Source organism: Rhinolophus hipposideros (assembly GCF_964194185.1).
Source record: "Rhinolophus hipposideros genome assembly, chromosome: 1".
Taxonomy (NCBI): domain Eukaryota; kingdom Metazoa; phylum Chordata; class Mammalia; order Chiroptera; family Rhinolophidae; genus Rhinolophus; species Rhinolophus hipposideros.
The window spans coordinates 93,043,871-93,068,896 of record NC_138047.1 but is presented as its reverse complement, the minus strand read 5'-3'; the positions used below and the strand labels follow the sequence as shown (position 1 = coordinate 93,068,896).

General features: G+C 38.8%; 1 protein-coding gene across 2 annotated transcripts in view; it reads left to right on the top strand.

Moving 5' to 3' along the window:
* Positions 1 to 239: 239 nt before the first annotated feature.
* The window catches only part of STIM2 (stromal interaction molecule 2), a 147,497-nt gene continuing 122,710 nt past the window's right edge, over positions 240 to 25,026 (top strand). The window contains exon 1 of one of the 2 annotated variants that reach the window (XM_081052512.1): positions 240 to 818. In XM_081052512.1, the coding sequence (XP_080908638.1) occupies positions 428 to 818 (391 nt within the window). In that variant the 5' untranslated portion in view covers positions 240 to 427. Of the gene's footprint in view, positions 819 to 1,539; positions 1,639 to 25,026 lie in introns of those variants that run through there. The other variant, XM_081052513.1, reaches the window with a different exon arrangement.

Genomic DNA, 25,026 nt, shown 5'->3' with positions numbered 1-25,026 from the left:
TTGCCACCCCCCCCATCTCTGCTGCTCAGCTAAAACGTTAAGGACCCCGCGGCACCCCTCTCCTCCCGGGAACGCCCCGGGGGCGGGGCTGGGGCGCCGCGCAGGCGCAGTGCAGCAGCGCCGCGCCTGCGCTTTGGAGGGGCCGAAGTAGGCGGGGGATTGGTATGCGAGCGAGTGTGAGGGAGGAGGCGTCGGGCCGCGCGTGGTACTACGACCCGCGCGGGCAGGAGGGGGCGGGGGGATGCGCCGCGGCGGCGGCGGCGGCGGCAGCGGCGCGGGCGCTGGAACTGGAGCTGGTGTTCGGAGGCGCCAGAGCCGCGGATCCCGGTCTCGCTGCCGCAGCAGCGGGGGTGTCGCGCGCGGCCTGAAGACGCCGTACCTCTCTGCCCCCCACCTTTTTTTTTTTTTTTTTCAATAACCGGAACCAATGAACGCAGCCGGGACCCGAGCTCCGGAGGCCGCCGGCGCCGAGGGAACCAGGCTGGCGTCCGGCGGGAGCTCGCGTCCGCGGCGGCGGGCACAGCCCGAGGAGTCGCCGGCGGCGGCGCCGGGCGGAGCGGGCGAGTGGCCGGCGGCCGGGGCGCCGCGGCGGGGTCTCCCCGCTGCTCCTCCGCGCCCTCGTCCCGCCGCGAGCTCCGGCCGGCGGCGGCGGCTGTGCTGGGCTGAGCTGCTGGTGCTCGGGCTGCTGCTGGCCGGCGCGGCGGACGGATGCGAGCTGGTGCCCAGGCACCTCCGTGGGCGGCGGGCGGCGGGCTCTGCAGCGACAGCCGCCTCCTCTCCCGCCGCGGCGGCAGGCGACAGCCCGGCGCTCATGACAGGTGAGGGCCCGGGGGGCGGCGGGCGGGGTCGGCCGGCTGCCGTGGGATCCCCGTGCCCGGGACCGAGGGGACCGAATCGCTTTTCGACGGCCCCGGCCGGCGCGCGATGCCGAGCCGCGCTGCCAGGCGCCGGTGCCCTGGCCGCTGCTTCGTCGCGGTCCCCGGACTGCGGACGCCTTCTCTTCTCCCCCCGACACCCGGCTTTCGACGGAGCCTCTCGACAGAACTCGCTCCCCCGCCCTCCACTCGGGCTCCGCGGGGTTCCACGCTGAGCCACGCGGGGCGATTCTCTTCCGTGTCCGTGCCGCAGGATGGCCAGCAGGGTCTGCAGGGCACTGGGCTGAGTGCTGCTTTTTTTTTTTTTTTTTTTGAAGCTGCTAGAAAAGTCAGCAGCAGCACTGCGGGATTGAGTTTGCCTCTGGTGCTGCTTTTGCAAAGGCAGCTGGCAGCAAGTGTTCAGGTTCAAAGCCCCGCTGAGCGCAGTGTCCCAGGGGAGGCTGCTAAAGAGGATTCTTTGAGAGACTTAATACCTAGTGGGGTTGGTGGCTCTGCGGTAGTGTGCTGAAACCGCTGAGTCTCATGTGTGTTTTGGGTGGTGGGAGGAAGGACGTTTTACAGACTGGAAGCTGTTTGCTTGTGGGAGCATCACGGGGTGACAAAAGGGTGCATGCAGAAAGCTCAGCAGGTAACAAGAAATGTACCTGAAATTTATCAAGTGCAGGATATTGGCGGCTTGTACATGAGCAGCACAGTTCTGGTAGGCTCCACCATTTTAATACAGAATATTCTCGAAATGATTGAAAACTCGCAGACATGTCTGGTAAGTTTAGGTAGAAAATTGAATCCTTTCAAACCTTCTCGTGTCATGTACAACTGGTATGTTGTGGTTTAAATACTGATATAAGGATCTTAGAATGTTTTGTTTTGGAAAAGGAGTGGAGCTCATGTTTATTCCTTCGTACGTTATTTTTACAAGTAATCTGTAGGTTTTCTACATTAATTTCAAGACCCAAAAGGAAAAAGGAAAGCGGAACAAGATGATATCGTTTAACCAAAATGATAGTCCAGCGGGCATCTGAGAGTTACTAACAGCTGCTCTGAGAAGTGCTCAGGAGCCCCAGGATGTTTACTGGAGAGGAAGGTGTCGGTAAACTTTGCAAGCTCTTTGGCAGTTGCAGTGTATAGAGCATAATGATCAGAATATTTCACTTGCTCTACCCTGAAACATGTCAAGTTTTTTAAAATGGAATTTAAAACATCAATCCTGTCGCTGAGTAATTTGGATACAATGATTAGACAATGATCAGTATTAGGAGCATATTGTAGTTTGAGTGAGAGGATAGATTGAATAGTTTGATGCTTGAATAGTTTATTCAAATAAAAATGTGGAATATAAAAATGTGGTGAAGAATAATGATTATTAGGAAAGTAGGATAAATCTATAATGTGAAGGTTTAATGCCTCATGTCGGAAGGGAGGGAGCAGAAGTATTTGGGCTTCTAGAAGCTGTAGGAAGTGCGGGTCTTGGTTTCTTGAGCAGAAAAATTAGATTAAAAAATAATTAGCTAATATTTTATTAATGTGAAGTTGGTAGAGGGGCACGTGGTTTAGAAAATTAGTGGTATTTATTAACCACTAATAGTATATTGATATGTCAATTATATCAAGAAAATTACTTCAGGTGGAATTCTATTTTAATAAGCTGTTTATAATCCTTCCTTTGAAGACTTAAAGTTTTCTGCGTTATTTATGGCATTGTGAAAAAGGAAGGCTGGTTCTTACTGGATAAAAAATCTGATATATCACACAAAGTGGATTTGTGCTCTAGTGATTTAAAATAAGTTTACTAAAATAACATTAACCCCGGAATTTATTTTTTAATATTCTTGTTTTTTTGGTAGAATAGATTTTTAACAAGTTAAACATGTCCATTTAAAGTTTAAGATAATGAAACTACACAATGTACAAGTTAAATGGCAGTCATTTTAATAAGTGTATGTAAATAACAGTTCAATAGCACTGATATCTGGGAAAAGGTAGATTGAAAGTCCATGACAGAGTAAGAGCATATTGAAAATTTCTTTGAACTGTATGATCTCTACAGGGTTCATTCCTATTCTTCTGATTGTATGAATAGTGCTTTCCTTTATTGTATCCACTGGTAAATGTGCTAAACCCAGAACATAATTATTCCTGTTGTACACTTCAGGAAGTAGAACCATAAACTGAACTTAAAACACACTGCGTTATCATATTCTAGGCAGTGTTAATGGTTAGGAATGGAGTAGAGAGCATCAGTAATAAAACTAAGCTTCATGTGCATTTTGAAAATGGAAAATTTTTGAAAGAATTCTGAGAGAATTATTCTCTCCGGCTCCATATTAAAGTTGTCATTTAACTGTGATTATCCTAGATAGCTCTGAAAATGACAGCCAAAATCACTTTATCTTCCTTTTTCCTCTGCAAATTAGGAATTGTAATACTTGCTGATCTTTAGAAACTTCATTAGGGTTTGCCTGTTACTAATAAAATCCAGGAAACATTCTTTTCCACTGAAGTTTGCCTCTCAAGAGTTTTACTTTAGACGCTTAGTGTATTTTAAGAATAAATTGCCTTTAAATCATTTATTGCATACTTAGTTTTGTGCAAACAAGTGTTCTTTTAAAGAGAGAGACTATGACAGATCATCAAAATAAACAGATCCATTGTCATAATGAATATCTGTTTATATTTCCTTTTTAGGATTCAGTATGCAAATATTTTGATAAGGTGAAGCCAATATTTATAATGCTGTGTAGTAAGGGCTTAAATTATATACCAGGGGTGCCAAAAAAAAGGGTACATACATTTTAAGAGATATTATTTATGTATTACTTTTCGAGGTTGAATTGAATTATGGTAGCAATGTGTAGTATGATGTTCCCTCACAAGATGGAAATGGCAGAAGTCAAATGTGACTTGTAGTTATTTTTTGTTATCCATATATATTGAGTTTACAATTTTAATAGTTTTTTCCTTTCTTACAATGTATACATTGTTTTGGTACCCTCTGTAATTAGGGCTCTTACTTTGAAAGTAATTGAAATTTTAAGCATATTAGGTATTGGTGACTGAGAGCTTGTTGACTATAATGTAAAGCAGTGCATTAATAATTTAAAACATTACTATTTTTTTTCTTTTTTGCCTAACAGATTTAGAATTAATGAAGTGATCCCCATTGGAAGTAATTGATCTCATCTAGATATGGTCCCTGTGTGCATATGTGTGCATACACACACACACAAATACACATATATACACACATATGCACAAATATATTGCATATGTATAGAACACAATTATTTCTGCAAAATATGCAGACTAATGGAAATTAAATTTTTTTTCTTATAGGAGCTACTTGTTTCAGAATTTTTTAAAACAAATTTTAACTTTGGAAATATTTGCTTTTATCATTGTTTTTTAATGAATTAATGCGACCTTCTTTAGTACCTAAAGATTTTATCTTAACTAGAATACTTTTCACTGATTTTTGAAACATATATTTTAAAAACATCTTTTGGAAGTATTAAGATTTCAATGAAAATTTAAAATATTCTTAGCTTGGAAGTTTAGAAGACCCACTTTACTCACTAGCGTGAAACACATCTATGTTGTGGAGCATTCGTTTGTTTAGATGAAAACATCTAACATGAGCATGACTGTCGGTGGAAAAACCGTCAGCTTCACTTTTAATTATGTCACCTTGCATTCGTAACAACATGTACTAAGCAGATGTCACCTTTTTTATATTAATAGTTTTCTTGAATGTCATTTATATATGTTTTGAGGAATATTTTATGAATTTACGCTTGTTAATATTTACAGTGTGACAATAGTTAAACTCAGGGTCGTTCACATAGCATTAGAAACCGTTTTTCCTCTTGTGAAGTGACTTACTGAATTGAGCCTATGATTTCCTGAAGCTGCCTTTTGATGGCTAGGTCTTCTGCTGCATCTTCTTTTTCTTTCCCTATAGTTACCACTGTCAGTCCTTTTCTTCATCAGTCTTTGGCCATTGCTGTAGGTTTGTTTATTTGTTTTTTGGTGTTGCTAAGTACTGGATTAAAAAATGTACTCATACCCATTTTAATCTCGTCTATAGTGAACATTTAAGAATGTGTAGGAATCTTACTGGTCTGGAAACATTGCATCCCTCGGTTTTCTTTTTGAGACTATGTCAATTTCTGTTGGGAATCCCCTGGCATAGGAATAACTCAGAGAGCCAGTTGGAAAGTGGGTTCAGGATTTAGCATAACTTTAATATGAGGATCCATACGGAAATTCTTTAATTTGCTAAAGGCTTGCTGTGTGATTGGATACTTGCTAATGATCTTTAAGTAACTCGATCAAGCATTTTGGATATTGGCCTACTCATGATAATAATGCAGTGTGGAACACTTTCAAAATGATGCTTTGAGATCTGTATTTATGTTTATGGTAGCTAAAGTATAATATGAACTAGTTAGCTAATGTTAAAATTAACAGCTAATAATATGATAAGCGAGCTATTTTTGATATTCATTAGAATTTGGACCTTATTAAGATCTGCTTAGGAAGTTACTTCTGAATTGATCGGATTTCATCAACCAAGCAATTATTAAGCACATGCAGAATACTACATGGTAGGAATGGGAAAGAATACAAATATGAGTAAGACATGGGTCTGCTTACTGGGAATACTAGATATATTTATTAAACGATTACTAGCTGTCCATATTGTGCTAAGTGCTTTATATACATCACTGTTTTTGATTCTGAGATTAACACTGTTAGCAGCTATCTATATAAAAGAAACGAGGAAACCAATATACCATCATCTTAACTTGCTCAGTGTCACACCTAATAAGGAGCAGTCAGATGTTGACCTGCGCTTCTCTGATTCCAAAGCTTTGATTATTAACTGGTGTGTATTATGCATCCTTACATACACAGCTAAACATAATAATTAGACTGTGATTAGTACCCTAATGGACTGCAAAATTTTGGAGAAAGGAAGGCACTTTGGAATATTACTTGGCGGAAGGTGGGGTTTAAGCTGGACCTTGATGTACTTGTACCGGTATAGAGACAGGACTTCTTGTGGAGTTGAGTGAAAAGGGCTTTCTAGGAAGAGGCATGTGCAAGAATAAGGAGTAAATTAATAATTTTCTTTAGTTAAGCACAGGGTGTATGTAAAGTGGTGGGAAATGCAAGGAGAAAGAAGATTAGGGCCAGATTATTGAGGGCTTTAATATTCCCTAATTTATGCACTATATTGAAATGTCAACACATCTAAAAAGGATATTCAGCCATGTGCTGGGGAGTATGGAAAGCCACAGGAAAATTATGATGCATTTTCTTGGTATATCCATTTTACTAGATTATTTGGAAATGAACATTAAATATTTAATCAATAGGAATTCAACACATCTGACAATGTTTTATTTATCAGTACTAAACATGGATATGTTATGGAGAACGTAAATTTAATTTTTAAAATAAAACAATGGACTTGAAAAGTTATTTTGACTTTTCAGAGTGTTTTGTTCCTCAATTTAAGAGTTCTGAAAATGTTATCCTATTAGGGGTTGAGAAGTAGTATGGTTTTGAACATGGGAATCACATGACCTCTGTTTGAGAAAGGTCTGGGTAGATGGAACTGAGAAGATACTAGAGATTAAAAAAAGAAGGCAATGAGGAAGCTATATAGAAGTAGAGGTTTTGAGAGTTTAAATTTTGCAGTGGCCATGAAAATGTTTAGAGGAAACTTGATAAAATTTGTTTTACTGTTAGATTAGAAAGGAATCTGAGTGTAGGAAGCTTAAGAAACAAAATTACGTTTTAATTTAAAACACCTCAAGTTTATAGAATGCTTTAAATTGGTACAAGTCCTTGAAAATATGCAAGAAAAACTTGTGTCTTTTATGTCAAATGTGCCTATTTAGTATGAAAATTATTTTTGTGTATGATTGGACTTATGTGATGATTTACAAAGTTGCTTATATAGAGCATTTTATTATTCCATGTTTAAAAATGAATGTTTATTCCTTAACAGAGGATAACAATTTCCACATTTAACTAACATAATGCGTTGGAGTTGAACTCTCCTCCCACCCCTCACTTTGAATAACAGTGTATCAGAGTGCTGTTGGTATTATTTGTTTCAAAATTAACTTTTGAATTTCATTGTGTGAACTTCAAATTTGATCTGTAGATGATCTAATTGATTTGTTTTTTTCCTTATCCTTCTAGATCTTTATATTAGTAAGTATTACATATTTAATCCTTCTTGTCACTTTCTAATCCTACTTTCATTAACTGTTCTCCTTGGCTGGTTTCGTTGTTGCTGATTTTAAGAGTGGTTCTCTCCTCCAAGTCTGTTCTCAGTCTGGTGTTCCTCTAGTCTAGCTGAACATTTCCTCCTCAGAGAACTTCATTACTAGGAAAGTTCTAAATTGGGGATAGGGAATCCCAAGCCAATGATTGATTTGACTTTTTGGCTTTATTTCATTTGGCCCTTGAGGTGATACTCTATAACCATCATGGTAATTTCCTTTCTGCTAGGCTTCATCAGCCACATTCTCTCAAATGAAATAACTTGAGGAATAAGGCTAATCCTAGTTTTGGAATGTTTAATAGTGACTTATTCAGTGTTTTCTTAAAATCACCTCCCCCCCTCCCCCCCAGGACCAGGGAACCACAGTATGTGAGAAGAATGGTTTACTTGGACTGACATTCATTTCAGAGCCCAAGTGCCTGTATCTGTCTGTCCCACTGTTTATTGCAAATGAACTTGTCTTTATGAGAGCCAGGGATCTTTGCCTCTGTGTAACTTACTCTTTTTCCTCTCTTTCACGCTGTTTTTCTGCCTCTCTCTTTGATGTTCCTAAAGCTGCCTGTTACAGGGAATTGAAATACTTCAAGAACTATTTTACCAAATTAAGTACTGGGTTTTTAATTTTAAAAATTCTTGAATATCTTATTTATGTGCTTAACAAATATTGAACTACCTCATCACAAATCCCTAGAGTAATGGAAGTAATCTGTAGTAGTTTCTTAAAGGATTCTCAATAAGTGAAAAAGGTTTTTTAAACTCTTATTTGAAAATTTAAATCTGCTGTTCAGCACACCACATTTCACAGGCCCATGTGTCGTTTCTCTTTCCTTTAAAAAAAATATCTGATGTTGAGGAGTAGATAATCTTATCCTTCGTCTTTATTCTTATTCTCCACTAATAAACCTCTAACTTTTCCATTAATGACAAGTATGCAATTTTTTTTCCCCTACTGTCTATCTTCAGTAGTTCTTTCTACTTTGTCAAACATGCAGACTGTTAATCCTTGAGATTTCTTTCTTCTGTATTTCTTGGTACCAAATTAAAATAAATCTACTTTAAATCTTGTCTAACTGGGGTTATAGGTACCCTTTGCTATTTTTTGAATTTGCTTTTTAAAATATGTCCTCTGATGTACATCCAGTGTTTGGTTCTAGGTTTGTCAAAATGAATCTTAAAAAGAAATGTGGAGCATAATCTGAAAGTGAGGAAGTCAGATTTTGGTGAATCTCTGTGTGTGTGTGTGTGTGTGTGTGTGTGTGTGTGCATGCGCATATATGACTTGAGCAAAATTTCCTGGGCTTGAGTCCCAGTCTGACAGTGGTTTTGTAATTTTGGATAGGTGGTTTCATCTATTGGTGCCTAAATTTCCTTATCTGTAAAATGAGTTTGAAGTGTGAATGAGGTAATCTATGTAAAATGCTTAGAACAGAGTCTGGCACATGCAATTGTTCTATTTTTGTTGGCTTTATGCTGTAGATAGAGATGTAGGATAGTTGTAGAAATGTGCTGTCATATGTTGAGAATTATTGTTAAGATGTTTTATGTTGCATTTTAAGAAGTATGAAGATACAGTTTTAGTCATTTCTGTGATCTAAATAATCATTAATGGCCTGAGATTACGTAAAACTTTGTAGAACTATGAAACTGAGTATAGATAGTGAGATTGAGGAGTACTGTGGTATTTTTAAAATGTTAGTTGTATCATGAACTTAAGTCATTTTGTACCTTTATTGTTTTACATAATTAAAAGATTTAAGCATTTAGCAGTTGAAATATCAGACATAAAAATCTTCAGTTTCTGAGTATAAAGGTTTATCACTGAACGTTAGAACATACTAAAAAGTATAAAGTAGAACATACGTCTACCTCAACAACCAGAGGTAACAGCTGTAACATCAGTTAGTCTTTTTAAGATCTGTGTGTATATCTACAGCTATGTAATGATAGGCTCATAGAGTGGTTTTTTTGAAATCTGAAATGACTCAGTATTTGAATGTTAAATATTTGAATATTCCAGGCATCTGATAATTACTGGGAACACATGATAAGCAAGATTGATGAGATCCTTGCCCGCGTGGAAGTTGCATTTCAGTTGGGAAGACAGGAAAAAAAAAGTATTCCAATTTGTGAGAAATGCTATCAAGGAACAAAAGAGACATAGGACAGAAAATAGTGTGGATGCTGTGGGGACGTGCTCACTTAGAGACTGGTTAGGGAAGGTGTCTAAGGTCACATTTAAGGTGACATCTGAGGGATAGTAAGGAGCCCATGCAAGTCTGAAGAGTTGGGGAATAGCATTCGCCACACGGATAGTAAGAGACCCTCAGCAAGAAAGAATCTGAATTACCTGAAGAAGTGAAAGTATCATTTTGACTGAACGTCTTCAGGGAGGGGGAGAGTAGCCTGTGACCTGGCTGTACAAGAGGGAAAGGTACAGAGCCTCATCCACCATGTTTGGGGTTTATTCCCTGGGTGAGAGGAAGCAGTTGGAGCATTTTTAAGGAGGGGGTGAAGTAACATGATTTACTTTTTTTTGGGAGGAATACAACATGAAATTGATCATTGTAACCATTTTTAAGTGTATGGTTAAGTAGCATTAAGTGTACTCCTATTGTGAAACAGAACATTTTCATCTTGTAAAACTGAAACTCTATACCCTCAGCCAGCCCCTCGCCTCCCCTGCTAAGCACCTTTCTGCTTTCTGTTTCTGTGACTTTGACCACTTAAGATGCCTCATGGAGGTGGAGTCAGGCAGTATTTGTTTTCTGTGACTGGCTTATTTCACTTAGTATAATGTCCTCAAAGTTCATTCTTGTTGTAGCATGGGACAGAATTTCCTTCCTTCTTAAGGATGAACAGTATCCATTGTATGTATCCTACGTTTTGTTTATCCATCATCTGTGGATAGACACTTGGATTGCTTCCACCTCCTGGCTCTTGTGAGTGGTGCTGCTATGAACACGGGTGTGCAAATCTCTCTTCAAGACTCGGCTTTCAGTTCTTTTGGATACATACCCAGCGGTGGGATTGCTGGATCATAGGGTAGTTCTAGTTTTTAATTTTTCGAGGAACCACCGTACTGTTTCGCATGGTGGTTGTACCTTTTTACAATGCCACCAGCAGAACATAAGAGTTCCAATTGTTCCGTGGTTTACATTTTTAAGATTTCTTTGGCTGCTGTTTGGGGAATGAATTGTTGGGAGCAAGAGTGTTTCCCTGAAAATAAGATCTAGCTGGACCATCAGCTCTAATGGAGCAAAAATTAATATATGACCCAGTCTTATTTTAATATAATACAAGACTGGGTATAATATAATATAATACAATATAATATAATATAATATAATATAATAAGATTGGGTCTTATATTACGTAATTTTTGCTTCAAAAGACGCATTAGAGCTGATGGTCCAGCTGGGTCTTATTTTCGGGGACATGCAGTACAAGGAGATTGCCTAGGGAAGTAATTATTAGGAGTGCAGTTGAGAGTTAATGATGACTAGGATGGTAGAAGAAGAAGGGTTAACAGGATGTTTTGGAATTAGAATTGATTGGGCTAGCTGATGGTTTGGGAAATGGGAGTGAAAACAAGGGAGGAATCAAGGACCACTCTTAGATCGGTGACTTCTAAGTCCCTAACGACCTCCACGAAGCTAATGCTGGTAGAAAAGTCTTTCCCAGAAGCCCTCGACATACTTCCTCTCATGTCTCATAGGTCAGGCCTGGGCCATTGGGTAAGGAAATAGGATTTCCCTTGCTTAGAACAATTGGGTTTCATTTTCCTGGGGCTGGGGGAGTGGCGCACCTTCCTGAGCACATTGCTGCTTCATAGTTGAAGAAAATGGAGGCTCTTTTAGGAAGGAAGAGGGAGGGAATGACACAGCTCATCAGCTTTGTGAGCTTTGGGGAAGTATCTTGACCTCTCTTGCCTTATTTGTGAAATAGGAGTATGACTACTTCATAGTGTGAAGATGAAATAAAATCGTATATTTGAAGTGCTTAGCAAGGAATAAATGCTCAAAGTGGTTACCATCAGCATCCAGACACTTCTGATTACGACAAACTACTGCTTGAGCCACGTTAACCAGTGTCCACTAGTATCGTAGCACATGCCCTTTCAGTTTCTTCCTGAAGTACCGCCATTGCAGCCAGTTTCCTATGATACACCACATCCTTTAAGGTCCCTCATAGGTAGAAGTCAAAGGGTGTTAAGTCAGGAGAACATGGAGGAAATTCAACCACACCTCTTCATCCTATCCATTGTCCTGGCAAATTCTCATCGAGGTAAACTCTCAGTCTTGGTGGAAGTGCAAACGACAACCGTACTTCCACCATTTTCTTTGTCCTCCTGCCTGTTGCTTGGTGACACTAGCATTCATTTGATTAACGCAATCTTTGGAGCGAACGTCATACTACACATTGCTAGCGTAATTCAATTCAACTTTGAAAAATAATACATACGAGGTAACTACGTATCTACATATCGTAGATAACATCTCTTAAAATGTGTATACATTTTCTTGGCACCCCCGTATATAGACACACATACAGACAGAGACCTTTTAGCCCTGAGGAAAAAGAACAGTTAGATCCAAACTTTCCCCTGGAGGCCGTTACAATTTCTGTCTGTCCTTGACAAGTTCCAAATGACCTTCCCCTTTTAAAATAAGGACGGCCATTTTTAATACCTCAAAGAATTGGGTTGCCACCTAACAACATCATAGGTTGATCTCTTTATCTAAATCTTCTTTTTGAAGCTTCAAGAGACCAGTTAAATATGTTTTTTATTCATTCTGCCTAATTTTATAGCCAGCTTTTTCTAGTTGTGCATGCAAAAATGAATGTAGACGTATCAAAGGATTCTCATGTTGGCCATCTTAGTTATAAATGGGAGGCGGACTGTCCTGGACCTTGTTGGCCTCAGAGGCATGATTTCCCATGTGAACTTTGAGATCCGTAGAATCTGAACAAACTTCTAGGGAAAACCAGCCCTTATATGCACGTCTCTGGATGAGCCACTTGCTGTGGATATCCCTATAAGACTGCTTTACATCCTAGAGGAAATTCTTCAGGCAATCCCACGACAATTCTTAGTCACCTAAGAATACCTGAGCAAGGGCCAGCGATAGCTTCCCGGATGCTGCAGGAACCGCCATGCTTTCCAAGGCTTGAGCTCCTTTCTTGGGCCCTTCTCGCAGTAAACCCATTCCAGGGCCCTCTGCCCTTCTCCCTCAGGCTCCTTCTAGCTTCTCGGGATCGCTGCATTACCACACGGGGTGACTCGTGGCGCCCATCTCCTCCATTCTGGATTCCGGGATTTGAACAACTATCGTCACCCCATTGGCTATTCTGGTTGGAGGAACAAGTGTCCTTTCTCTTTTGGAGCTAAAGAGAGTTCAGTTTCTTATTTATCAGCCAAGATTTTGTTCACATTCTTAGTAAGAAATCCAATAAAAAAGACAAAATTGAACAAATTGACAACTTCCTCATTTTTTGATTGTCACTGATCCCAGTGTTCACTAGTTTCCAGACTCCTTTGTAATTGAAGCTGATTTTTAAATCTTTTTACTCCTAATATCAGTTATACAAGGGACGATAAATCTGAGTTGTATACAAAGCGCATATCAATACATGTATTCTAAAATCAACATTAATGCAATATAGTAGACCTAGAACTCGAACCCAAATAAATTAAATCCTAGTCATTTTTTTTTGTCATATGTGATATAATATTTCTTTATGACATCTGTTTTGAAATGTCATGGAAGCAGGTAAATATGTTGGTCCTCTGAATTTAGTCTAGCATAGGTGAAACTCTATGATAAATTGTTTAAATTTGTTTATTAAATTATCAACTAATTTTTAATATTATATTGAAAATTTGGATTTACCTTTTGAAGTCTTTAAAAAAATTTTTTCCGGTAGATGGCTGATAGTCATGATATATCTATCATAAGCCTTGAATGTTGAACTGTTGATAATTAAGACTGCTTTTACCCTCATATTCTAGATTAGTAAAAGTAAAACGTTGTTATGATTTTGTAGGGCCTCTAACTCATAACGAAACAACATGAGAATAGACAGGCTGCTTAGGAATTAAATGATGGTAAGATAAATAACTACTTTTTGGTCTTTAGTTTTTCAAGAGTTCTGGATAAACTGCAGCTGTTTCTGATTAAATACAAATTCCAGAGCAAGACATGGAATGTTTATAGATAATTTCTTTCCAAGCATGGTGAAGATTTTCCTGAAAGATCTTAACCGTAGCTCAGTTCAAAGTTAAAGACCTAAGATTGTGGGGGAAAAATAGGCTGTGAAGTGAGGATCGATAGCCCAATGAAAGTCGTTACTAATATTTATATTTGCTAAAAGCAACTACCATAGTGAAGAATCATTTGCATGTTCTGAGTTAGTAATTCAGAAAAGGTAATTTCCATTTATCATCCTTTTATTATAAGGAAGAGTCCAGAAGTTCCTTCTGTAGCTCGTGAGATGCTTGAAGACCCATTTTACATTGTAGTAGATAGTATGTACACTAAGGAGCATGTTAGTGTGTTCCTCAGTATTCAGTCCATCGAAAAGTGACATACCCTTTTTTTGTTACTTGGAATTGTTGATTCATACCTCCTAGGGTCAGCAATGGTTTCAGACATGCTGATTAACTTGGATGAATAAAATGGGAAGAGCTTTGGGTAAATTTATTTAGCAAACTTTCAAATATCCTCACTACTTTGGCTCAGACCTCCTCAGTAATGTCTGAGGGTATTGGTAAAATTCGAATTCTTTTTGTAGGGACCTTGTGTCAGGAGACATGAGGATGCTGAATATTGAGACTTGTCTCTGTTCCCAACACCTAGGTGAGTCTTTGGCTCTTAGCATTTTCCTAGCTTTGGGACATGGGAATATTTTATAAGGCCAGGTATACTTTACCTAGGTTTCCTCAGGATTGCATTTTGAAAGTTTCTAGTCTGTCTCTTCTCTGCTTTATTTTTGTCAGTGTCTAGATCCCTAGTTTTTCCCCAGTCATCCTTGAGACAAATTCTCACAGTAGTGGCAATGATAAACTATAAATACATTTGTAATATAGTTTTCACAAAGTAGAATTATCCCAGAGGATTTACTAAATTCATATGTACTAATTGTTTTTAGAGCTCACAACTAAATGCTCTTATTTAATGTTCTTGCTGAAAATTAACTTTTTTGTTTTGTCAAAGTAATATAGTCTGAATATCTACCTTTGTTTGGTGCTATTGGAAGGAAACTGTAATATGTGTTTATTGGGTTATACTTTATAGTTCAGGTCTTTTTCATCTTCTGTCATCTTTTCTTCTGTTTTATCCATTTCTTCTAGTTCATTTTTATGTGGACATGATAAATAATATATCATTGTATTTTTATAGATAATAGAAAATATTTTTATAATATGAAAATTACATACTTTTCAGTAGTTAATTATTTCAAGATACGCCTTTTGTCTAAACTTTTTGCTTTAATTTGCTTGATTTAAGTTAAGGATAACATCACAATTTTGAGTTTTCTGATGTCCTTGGCTCTGTGATTTGTTGTATTTAATTTTGGAAAATCTCAGCCATTATCTTTTCAGATAATTCTTTTGTTCAATTTTTCTTTCTTCTCCCTTTGGGACTCCAATTAAGTGTATGTTACATCATGTGATGTCCCTTAATTGTTGTGTGCTCCCTTCCGGTTTCTTTCTTTTTTTTTTTTTTTTCGTGGTTAAAGAATGTTTACTAAGAGGGAAACTTCACATATCACATCTTGGGTTGGAAGGAACTTAAAAGACTGTCTTTCCAGCCCTACATGGATCTTAGACTTTACTTGTTTTTTTTTCTTTTTTTTTAATTTATTAGTTTCAGGTGTACAAGACAAGGTAATACTTAGACGTTCATCATTTATATCCCTCACACTGTGAACCCCCCTCCCCCCATCCACTATCCCTCCGACCTCACACCGAGCCATCACATTATATATATAAAATTATAGTTGGCATTCATTAATGGTAGCTTCTGGTGTACAATGCCATGGTCAGGCATCCACAGTATCTCTGAGGTGGTCTCCCAAATAGGACGCATGTCCATCGGATACCCAACAAAATCTTTACAACATTATTGAATAAGTTCCCCAAATTAATTTTCAAAAAACCCCGAGGCCCGGTTTCTTTTTTAAAAATACTTTTTTTCTTTTTTGTTTCAGTTTGGATAGTTCCTGTTGATTTATTTTAAGTTAACTGATAATTCTGTCAAAGGAATTCTTCAATTTTGAAATTGTCTTTTTTTAAAAAAAGATTTATTTATTTATTTTTTTATTGGGGAAGGGAAACAGGACTTTATTGGGGAACAGTGTGTACTTCCAGGCCTTCTTTCCAAGTCAAGTTGTTGTCCTTTCAGTCTTAGTTGTGGAGGTTGCCGTTCAGCTTCAAGTTGTTGTCCTTTCAGTCTCAGCTGTGGAGGGCGCAGCCCAGCTCCAGGTCCAGTTGCCGTTGCTAGCTGCAGGGGGCACAGCCCACCATCCCCTGCGGGAGTCGAACTGTCAACCTCGTGGTTGAGAGGACACATTCCAACAGCTCAAGGTGCCGGGTTCAATCCCAGTTGCAGGGGGCGCAGCCCACCATCCCTTGTGGGACTCCAGGACTTGAACTGGCAACCTTGTGGTTGAGAGCCCACTGGCCCATGTGGGAATCGAACCGGCAGCCTTCAGAGTTAGGAGCATGGAGCTCTTAACCGCCTGAGCCACTGGGCCGGCCCCTTGAAATTGTCTTTTAAAAAAATTTTTATTATTTATTTTTTATTACTATTTGCCTCTTTTATAGTTTCCATATCTCGGCTGAAATTCACCATCTGTTCATACATATTGTCCAGATCCTTTAACATATTAATCTTTTCCTCTAGGTCTTTTAACATATTATTAATCATGGTTATTTTAGTGTCCCTGTCTGATAGTTGCGACATCTGAGTCCTTCTTTGGTTCTGTAATTTGCTTTATCTCTTGACAATGAGGTTTTTTTCTCTCCCCTTTTTATGTTTCATAATTTTTTTAACGAATGATAGAACAGTTGAAGCTGAAGTAAATATTGTCTGTGCCCAGAAATGGGTATGCTGCTTCTGGCAGCCTATCCATATGGTAAGTTGAGTCAGTTTTGTCACTAGCTGGGTGTGGCTCTGTCATTACCATTGTCACTTTCAGTGCACCCCAGACTTGAAATTTCCCCAGTGGTGGATTGCGGTGGACTTTGTGTGGCCTGAGGAGTGTTCCTGCTCCATTGGCAGCTCTCAGCAGCCTGCGCACATCAGAGGGGCTCAGTGTGCGTGCTAGGTTTGTTGTGGGAGTGACAGTTTTCGGTTCTTCTGATCTCCCCTCAGACTTAGGGGAAGGCGTGTGAGCGTGGGCCTTGGGAGTTGGGCTTTCTCGGTCTGCTTTCCCTTCCCTCAGCGCCAGCCAAACTCTGCCCTGTATCTGAGGGAGGACTTAGGCCAGAGAGAGCTTCCGTCCTTTGCCTGGTGGTAGCTCACTGCTTTGTTCTGGTGCGGGTCCTGGGCCAAGAGGGTTTCTTGTCCCCCTCCTGAAGTGGTGGGCTTTTACTTCTACCTCTCCTCCCGGAGCAGTGGCTCTTTGCCTGGGCCCTGGGATGGGCGGGTTTCCTAACAATATCCCAGAGGTCTGTGCTCATCTCTCAGACTGACTAATCCTGGTTTTTGGCCAGTGCTTTCCTTCCAGATTTTGGATTCTTTACTCTTAATGCTGGCAGTCACTTGTATTCCCTGTGTGTAGCTCTTGACTTCCTGTTGATAAGTCCTTGCTGCCTAGGTCCCCATGGCCTAACTCACGTTCTAGTCTTGTGTTTCCTTTGCATGGCATTCAAGATGAGTTTCAGCCTTACTTAAGTACTTACTGAAAAGTCAGAAAGCTTTTCAGTTATTTTTGTGATTCAGATATTACCAATTATTCTGGTTAATTTACTTGACTGTATACCATACTAACCCTCTAGTCCTTGGATTGTTATATAATTTATACCAGAAACCTCTAATGAGGATTCCATAGTTCTCCTTAGTTGATTCCACAATCTAATGGTTCTTACAGTTTTTAATCTTCATTGCTCACCTCGGATGAAGAGTGCACGGTTTTGTAGAGATTGAGTCAGATGACCTGGGTTTAAATTCCAACTCCTCCGTTTCTTTTATTTGCTTGCTTATTTATTCACAAAGCATTTATGGACTACCTTCTCCACTGTGGATGCAGAATCATTACTGTGACTTATGGCAGCTTTAACCTACTGAGTACAGTCGCAGTGTTAGTGTTTTCATAGGTTCACATTTGACTTCCCAACAAGTCTCTGAGAGCAGTAGGTAGAATTTTAGTTGCGGTAATGAATTGAGGAATTACTGTGTAATTATTTTAGGAAACTGAAGGCCTGCATAATTAAGTATCATGCCCATTACCTCATAGATAGTAAAAGAAGTAAACCTTCCGCAAGCATTAGTAATGTTCTATCTGATGGATACTTCATAATATACTTACCTTTTCCTCTATTATTAGAAACACACTTTAAGTTTTAGTTTTATAGTGATTCAACCAGACTCCTAGGAGCTGTACTTGATTGCTCTGGGTTCTCATCTCCCATATCCTGACCATCTGTTAGTAAATACTGTGGTTTCTAACCACCCACATATACTTTGAGTTTCTCTACTTTCTCTTTTTCCATTGCCATCACACTAGTCCAGGCCACCGTTACCTCTCAGTGGGACCTTTCAGCGGGATCCTGCCATAGCTTTCTAACCTCTTGTTATTGCTCTTGACCTTCTACTCTACCATCTGTTCTCTCAGAAGCCTGTAAAAGTGCACATAAGATCATTTCCTTCCCCTTTCAGTGGCTTCCGTTTGTAATTACAATAAAATGGAAGCTTCTCACTCGGGCCTGCACATCCCTGCATGGCCTGGCTCTGTCTGCCTCTCCAGATTCAGCGCCTTTTACCATTTGCCCCAACACCGATTCCCTTTCTGCAGCTAGAGTGTGCCAAACTCTATTTCCGTGTCTGAATGTTGGCACTTGGAAGTTTTCTGTCTTGGCTCTTCTTCTCTTGCTCATCAGCTTTTTGCATGGCTGACTTTAGTTTTGGATTTTGTATTTTTCCCAGAAAGACTTTTTTTGGTGACTACCTATAGGAGCAGTCTCCCTCTTTCCTCTCCCAGTAAACATACAAAGCTCTTTTAACACTTACACTTATAACTAGAAATTATATTTTAACATATTTATTAACTTGCTATCTGTACTTACCCCTGGGAATGTAAGCTTCTAGAGAATTGGATTCTTGTTTCTCTTGCTGATATACTATTACCTAGATAGTATCTAGTATGTCATAAGTAACCCACAAAACTTCGTGGATAAATAATATCTTCATTCATACCTTTTGTGCATAAACTTTTTTCTATATTTTGATGTCCCCCACACTCCCCAGGTAGAAAGCCAAAGTAGAATTAAGCTAAGGGAAATATTCAGTATATTTTTTAAACATATATGATAAGCATTTCAGAAATGATCCCACCGTTGTTTTTAGATCTTACCTAGCCTTAAAATGAGTGTATGCCATCTCAATTTTCATCTTCATTTATATAAATAGTTTTTTCTTATGAACTTGGAGAATACAGATAAGTGTAGCAAAGAGAAAAAAACAAATTTCGTTTTTCAGAACCACTTTGGGATTTTTTTTGTAATATATAGTATAATTTTGTATAGTTGCAATCATCTTAGATGCAATTTTACATCTTGAGTTTTTAAAATCTAACATATTCTGAGCTTTTCCTTAACTCTCAAATGGAATAGAAGATATAAATTATTTACTTGTTCTTGTAGAGGTTCAGAATGAGTCGCCCCAAGATACACATTTTTTGAACTAAAAACAACCAATACTCTGTGAGTTCAAGAGAAACTGCTGCCCCCCTTAACTACCTAGTAGAATTTGAATTAGGGGCCTTGCCCATAATAAGGGATTATCAGAGATAACCCTTTTTGACCCATCTATAGGGGCAGGTCAAGCTTCTAATTACTGAACATCTGCTCTTCTTACAGTCCTGTAATAACCTTCCTCCCCTCTGAAGCTCGAAAGTGATTCTTAGCTCAGAATGTCGCATATACTTCCTTTTTCCTTTTCTGTTTTGGAACCTCCCATGTATGTGGGGTCTCTGAATCTCTTATGTATGTGGGGTTCCCATAAGTATGTATGTATTACATTTGGTTATTTTTCCTCTTGTTAATTTGTCTCATGTCTGTTTGGTTATTAGACCAGTTGCAAGAAACTTAAGAGGAAAGTATCTTCCTCTCACATTCTTATTGTTGGATAGATTAATATTGTTGAGTAGGTTGTTTTCAGTTTTTCTTATAAAAACATTGTTATATAGCAAAACCTTTTCTGCATTTTGGATTTTAAGGGTACCTTCCTAAGTGCATTCTATTAGATTAAAAGGTATGAATAGTTTAAGATTAAAAAAATATATATATATTACTTGTAGTAATATATATTACTGCCAAGTTGCTTTCTGGAAAGATTGTGTTTCTGAGTGCCCATTGGTGTTTTCGTTGAAATAAAGAATCTGCTACTTTGGGTGAAATCTCATATTTTGTTTCTTTAATTATTATTGAGCTTGACTATTTTTCCTTTTGTATACTGTTAAACACATTGTCTCTTGTGATCAAAGGTTGGAGCGGTCTTGACAACAGGTCTCTTCTCTTAAACTAGTGAGAGGATGAAGACTGATTCTCTCCTGACATTCCATTATGGGGACTTGTGAAAATGTGGTGTCGTTAAAAGGGTTGAGCTTTCTGATAGGTTAATGGTGCTTACACTTCTCCAATTTTGTTAATGTTTCAGTTGTTGGCAGATTTTTTTTTTCTCTTTTATATTCTGGTTTAATCCAGAAACCTAGTTTCTTGAATTTCTTAATTTAATAACTTAGATTTATAAGGAGTAAGTTACTATGAATATTACAAAGGTTGGCTGCCTTTATTTTCTGTTGCAAATTCCTCTTGAACACTCATCATTTTCTCTAAACAGGTGATGAATCACACAACTTGCCACTAAGTAATTATGCGGTTAGGTATTGTGATGTTCACGACACCTAATTGCATAATTAGTTAGTGTCAAATTGTGCTATTCGTTACTTTTTATGGCTTGAACTATAATATGTAAATTCTCTTATTCCATAGGGACTGGTGATCAGAGAAAACTGCAGAGAGAAAGAAGGAGGTTCAGGAGGGGACGATAACATGGAATAAAGGGAAAACTAAGCTTTAGAGTAACACAAACCTGCGTTTTAATTGTTTACAATTTACTAACCGAAAGTTTCCGTGCCTCAGTTTCTCTTTTGGATAAAAAAGGAGTTAATAATACCTATCTTTTAAGGTCATAGTAAGGATTAAATTATACACACGCATATATCTTCCTGTGCTGTATAATGTATTATTTGGCGTTGAGTAAATTAGCTGTTTTTTTTCCCTTGGGAAATATAGGGATTGTTACAATGTCTGGGAAGCCCATGTTATATAAACACAGGTATGAGTTCTACGAGTAGATGCCAGGTCATTGCCTGAGGTGCTGAACATACACAGTAAGTTATACTGTGATGGGCAAAACAGTTTTAACAGATTTGTTCGCTGTAACCATGCTGGAGTGGAAGTAGAATCGTATAATTAAAATAAGGTATGAAAAGACTCTTTGAAGTTTAATTTAAAATGAAAATTCCCTGCTACACTTATTAGTTTCTTTGAAAGAGACTTAATGCTGTATCAAATAATGCTTCTCTTTGTAACTGAAGGAAAAAAGCAGCGTGTAAGATAGTAGAATGTTGCTGTACTGAGTAAGGCATGTAAATCTGCAAGATCGTGTCTCGATAGAACATTGACAACTTAATTTCATATTAGATGCCCATCAACTGGATCCTCAACATTTATCTTTTCTTTGAAAAGTTATTGTTAACCATAGGATTATGGAATTGCCGCCTAGATGAACACCTGGCGAATAGACAAACCTCTCAGCAAACTAAGAAAGTGATCTCAAGTGAAATAATGGGAGTAGATGCCCATTCTTTATATTCCTCGGGAAGAGCGGGTGCTTGCTCTAGAACTCACTCCAACACTGTCAGGCTTAGAGAGTTAGGACATCTCACCTTTATAGTGAACCAGCCGCTTGTGGACACTCCTGAGCCCCGTCTGTGCGCGTACTCTGCCAGCTCTGGGAATGGGGAGCTGAGGAATTTATAATCTAGTGAGGAAGTGCAGGTATAACTACAAAATGTGATAAACGTTAACAGTAATATAAACAGCCACTTGAAAGAGGAGCTGCCCTGCCAGAGGAACTGCCTTGCAGGTCTTCTGTCCTAAACCTTTGGAATGTTAAAACAGGGCGCGATGACCTTTGAACTGGGTCTAAGCAACCTGGTTTCCCAAAGACCGGTTTACTAAGATAACAAGATGAGGACTGGACTGAAAATTAGAATTATTTAGAATTAACATTACTATGCTATGTTATTGGCACCAATAGAAACGCCTGCCTTTTATGGCTGTAATTGTCCCCCTTTCCATTTTCATAGATACCCACTGGCTTTGTCTCCAGATCAAAATATTATTTGGGCTTCTGCCTGAATTAATAATTCCCGAATAGCTCTTATTATTCATTTTGAATAAACACTTGTTTGCCTCTGAATTTGAAAGGCCTTTTTAAGTTAATGTATCTGAGGTATATGTAGAGTTATGAGAGAATAAGGTGAAGGAGACAAATAAAATGGGGTCTGAAGTGAAATGAACTTATGCCATTTTAGTCAAGTCGAACAATAATATACCTACTTAATAGGGTTGTTGTGAACAATAAGTAAGAGCAATATAAAAATGTTTAGCACTTTTCCACGTAGTACTGCTTTCAAAGTGTTAGCTGTTAGTATTTTATATTCCTGCAGTTTCTTCCTGTGATGATGAAGTGCTCTAAATGGTTATTTATTTAATTTTTAAAGATAGTTGGAACAAAGGATTAAAGCAGAACCAGAATGGGACTAGAGTGTGAATTATTGCTACTATAGCAACTACTGTGGGAAATACAAATATGAAGAAAGCTAGTAGTTAATGATCCGGCTTTATAGAAAGAGTACCGTACAAGTTATTTCAAGAAGGGGCTGTTTGTTGCATTTCAGTGCCCTTTTGTCATTTGGCTATGGTGGAAACACCCTGTTTATTTAGCATCATTGGGAGATTAAGTATCCCACATTAACGAAGAGCCAACATTTATTGAGTACTTACAGTGTGTCAGGTGCTGATCTAAATGCTTTACACAGAACCACTCATTTAGTCCTCAACAAGCTTAGGAGTAGATCTCCATTTTACTGGAGAGGTAATGGAGGCCCCGAGACAGAAGTACAATTCACAGAGCTGGCAAGTGGTGGAGATGGGACTCTCCGCAGGACTCACATCTTCAGCCAGTACTCTTTGGACTCTTGAATAATTGCTGACTAACGCCTTTGAATATAAACGTGTTTTATTGCAGGCATTTTGGAAGCAAATTATTTCTGAAATGTGTTCCTCACTTCCCTGCCTTGAACTGAGTGCGGTGTAACAGGCACAGTGTTACTGAAGGTGCACGTGCAAAAGCACACTCATTCTTCAGGTGTGGACTTGTGTTGAGCTGCTCAATCTTATCTTTCATGGCCTTGAGCTCTATAGTATTTATTTATTCATGAGCTTTCTACTTAAGGATGACAGTATAGAAAGGGCACAAAATCAGTATACAGCTTCACTATTTTTCACAAAGTGAATACTCCCCTATTACCAGCACCCAGATCAGGAAACATAATACTGCCTTCCTCCCTGAAATCCCTTCTAATCACTGCCTGCCACGGCCCAGGGTGAACCACTGTCCTTCTACTTCAGTACCATAGAATCGCTTTCCTGGTTTTGAATGTAACATCACTGTGGAATCATCAGCACATGATTATATCACAGTTTATTCACTGGGCAGCTATAATTTTTTAAATTTTTTGGTTATCTGTTAAGGCTGGAAAATGAGTATCAAAGCTCGAGTTGTCATAATTATTGGTAGTATAAAGGATCTTCCTTTGAGCAAAGTATGTAGTTTTAGTGTGATATTTACGAGGTCAGACAATTAAGTTAGCGAATTCATCCTAGAAAAAGTGCTTATTGCTGAATATTGCTGAATATCACTACGTCACCTTTGAAGTACTCCCTTTGGGAAGCTATGCACCAGTGCCAGCGCCTAGTTCACCCTTCAAAGCAATTTTGGAACTTTTTTTCTGGAATGGCCATCAGAGCTGTCATTGTATTACCCTTGATGTCCTGACTGTGATCAAAATGTCCTCCTTTCAATATTTCCTTTATCTTTGGGTAAAGAAAGAAGTCATTGGGGGCCAGATCAGGTGAGTAGGGAGGGTGTTCCAATACAGTTACTTGTTTGCTGGCTAAAATCTCCCTCACAGACAGGGCCCTGAGAGCTGGTGCATTGTCGTGATGCAAGAGCCATGAGTTGTTGGTGAAAACTTCAGGTTGTTTTCGTCTTTTTCATGCAGCATTTCAGCACTTCCAAATAGTAAACTTGGTTAACTGTTTATCCAGTTGGTACAAATTCATAATGAATAATACCTCTGATGTCAGAAAAAGGTTAGCAATATCATTGCAACAAGTTTGCGAACTTAGTAATTGTCACACCTTTGCAGTGTGATATTTATTTTTATTTCCGTGGATTTGTCTGTTTTCGGTATATCTCCATTTTGCCTAGATGTAGTCAGAAAGAGCTTTCAGTTAAATGAATTGTTTACTGTGCTTTTTAGACTTTAGGTAGTTTAAGAGCAGAGAATGTGAAATGTAAGGTCCATTTTTATTTGCATTATGAGAATAAAACTATATTTAGCACCTCAAGTTATGGATAGGGTGTGCATATGTGTAATTTTATATACGTATACATTGTTGATTTATCCTAAGTACTGAGAAATCCCATGATGGTTTATTGAAAAATTCATATCAACTTTGCTTTAAATCTGATTTTTAGATACTAGATCTCTAGAAGCTGATTACCAAGGGCCAGTTCCTCTTATTTCACAAATAAGGAAGTTGGGACTCTGAAAGCTCATAATTTGTGGTTAAATGGAAAAGAAGAAAAATATAAATGGAACATTCACTTTCCTCTTATATTCATTGCAAAACCAAATCAGTGAGAAGAATGGAAGAAATGAAGTATATAACATTTTCCTGCTGAAAGTTTTCACTGTTTACCAGTATATTCACTTAATTGAGAAGAATATTTTAAATTTTAATTTAAGGCTAATCTATTGAGCATGTAGTTATCAAGCCTTTACAGAGATGTTCTAGGCAGTGGAGCAATGAATAAAACAAAACAAAACAATGAGCCTATGTTTAAGTGGGCAAGAGATAGTAAACAAGTAGACAAGTAAATACAGAATATGTCAGGAGGTAAATGCTATGGAGGAAAATTCAATAGAGGGACCAGAGAATTTCAGTGCAGAGTATATGTATGTATTTGCTGTTTTGTACACAGCTGTCGGAGAAAGCATAGGTGACAGGTGAGAAGAGGGAAGGGAGAGACAGAGTGTTGGGGGTACCCCTTAGGTGGAGGAAACAGCGTCATCGGCCCTAATGTGGAACATGCTTGGATTTTCGAGAAAATTCCAATGAGACCACCGGGCTGGTGTGGAGTAAGGTGAGGGAGGAATAGGAGATTGTCAGGTAGCCAAGGCCAGAATGTACAGGGTCCTGTAGACTAATGTAAGGATACTTCTCTGCCGGTGATGGATTTTGAAAAGCGTTGTGACATGGTCTGACTTGTG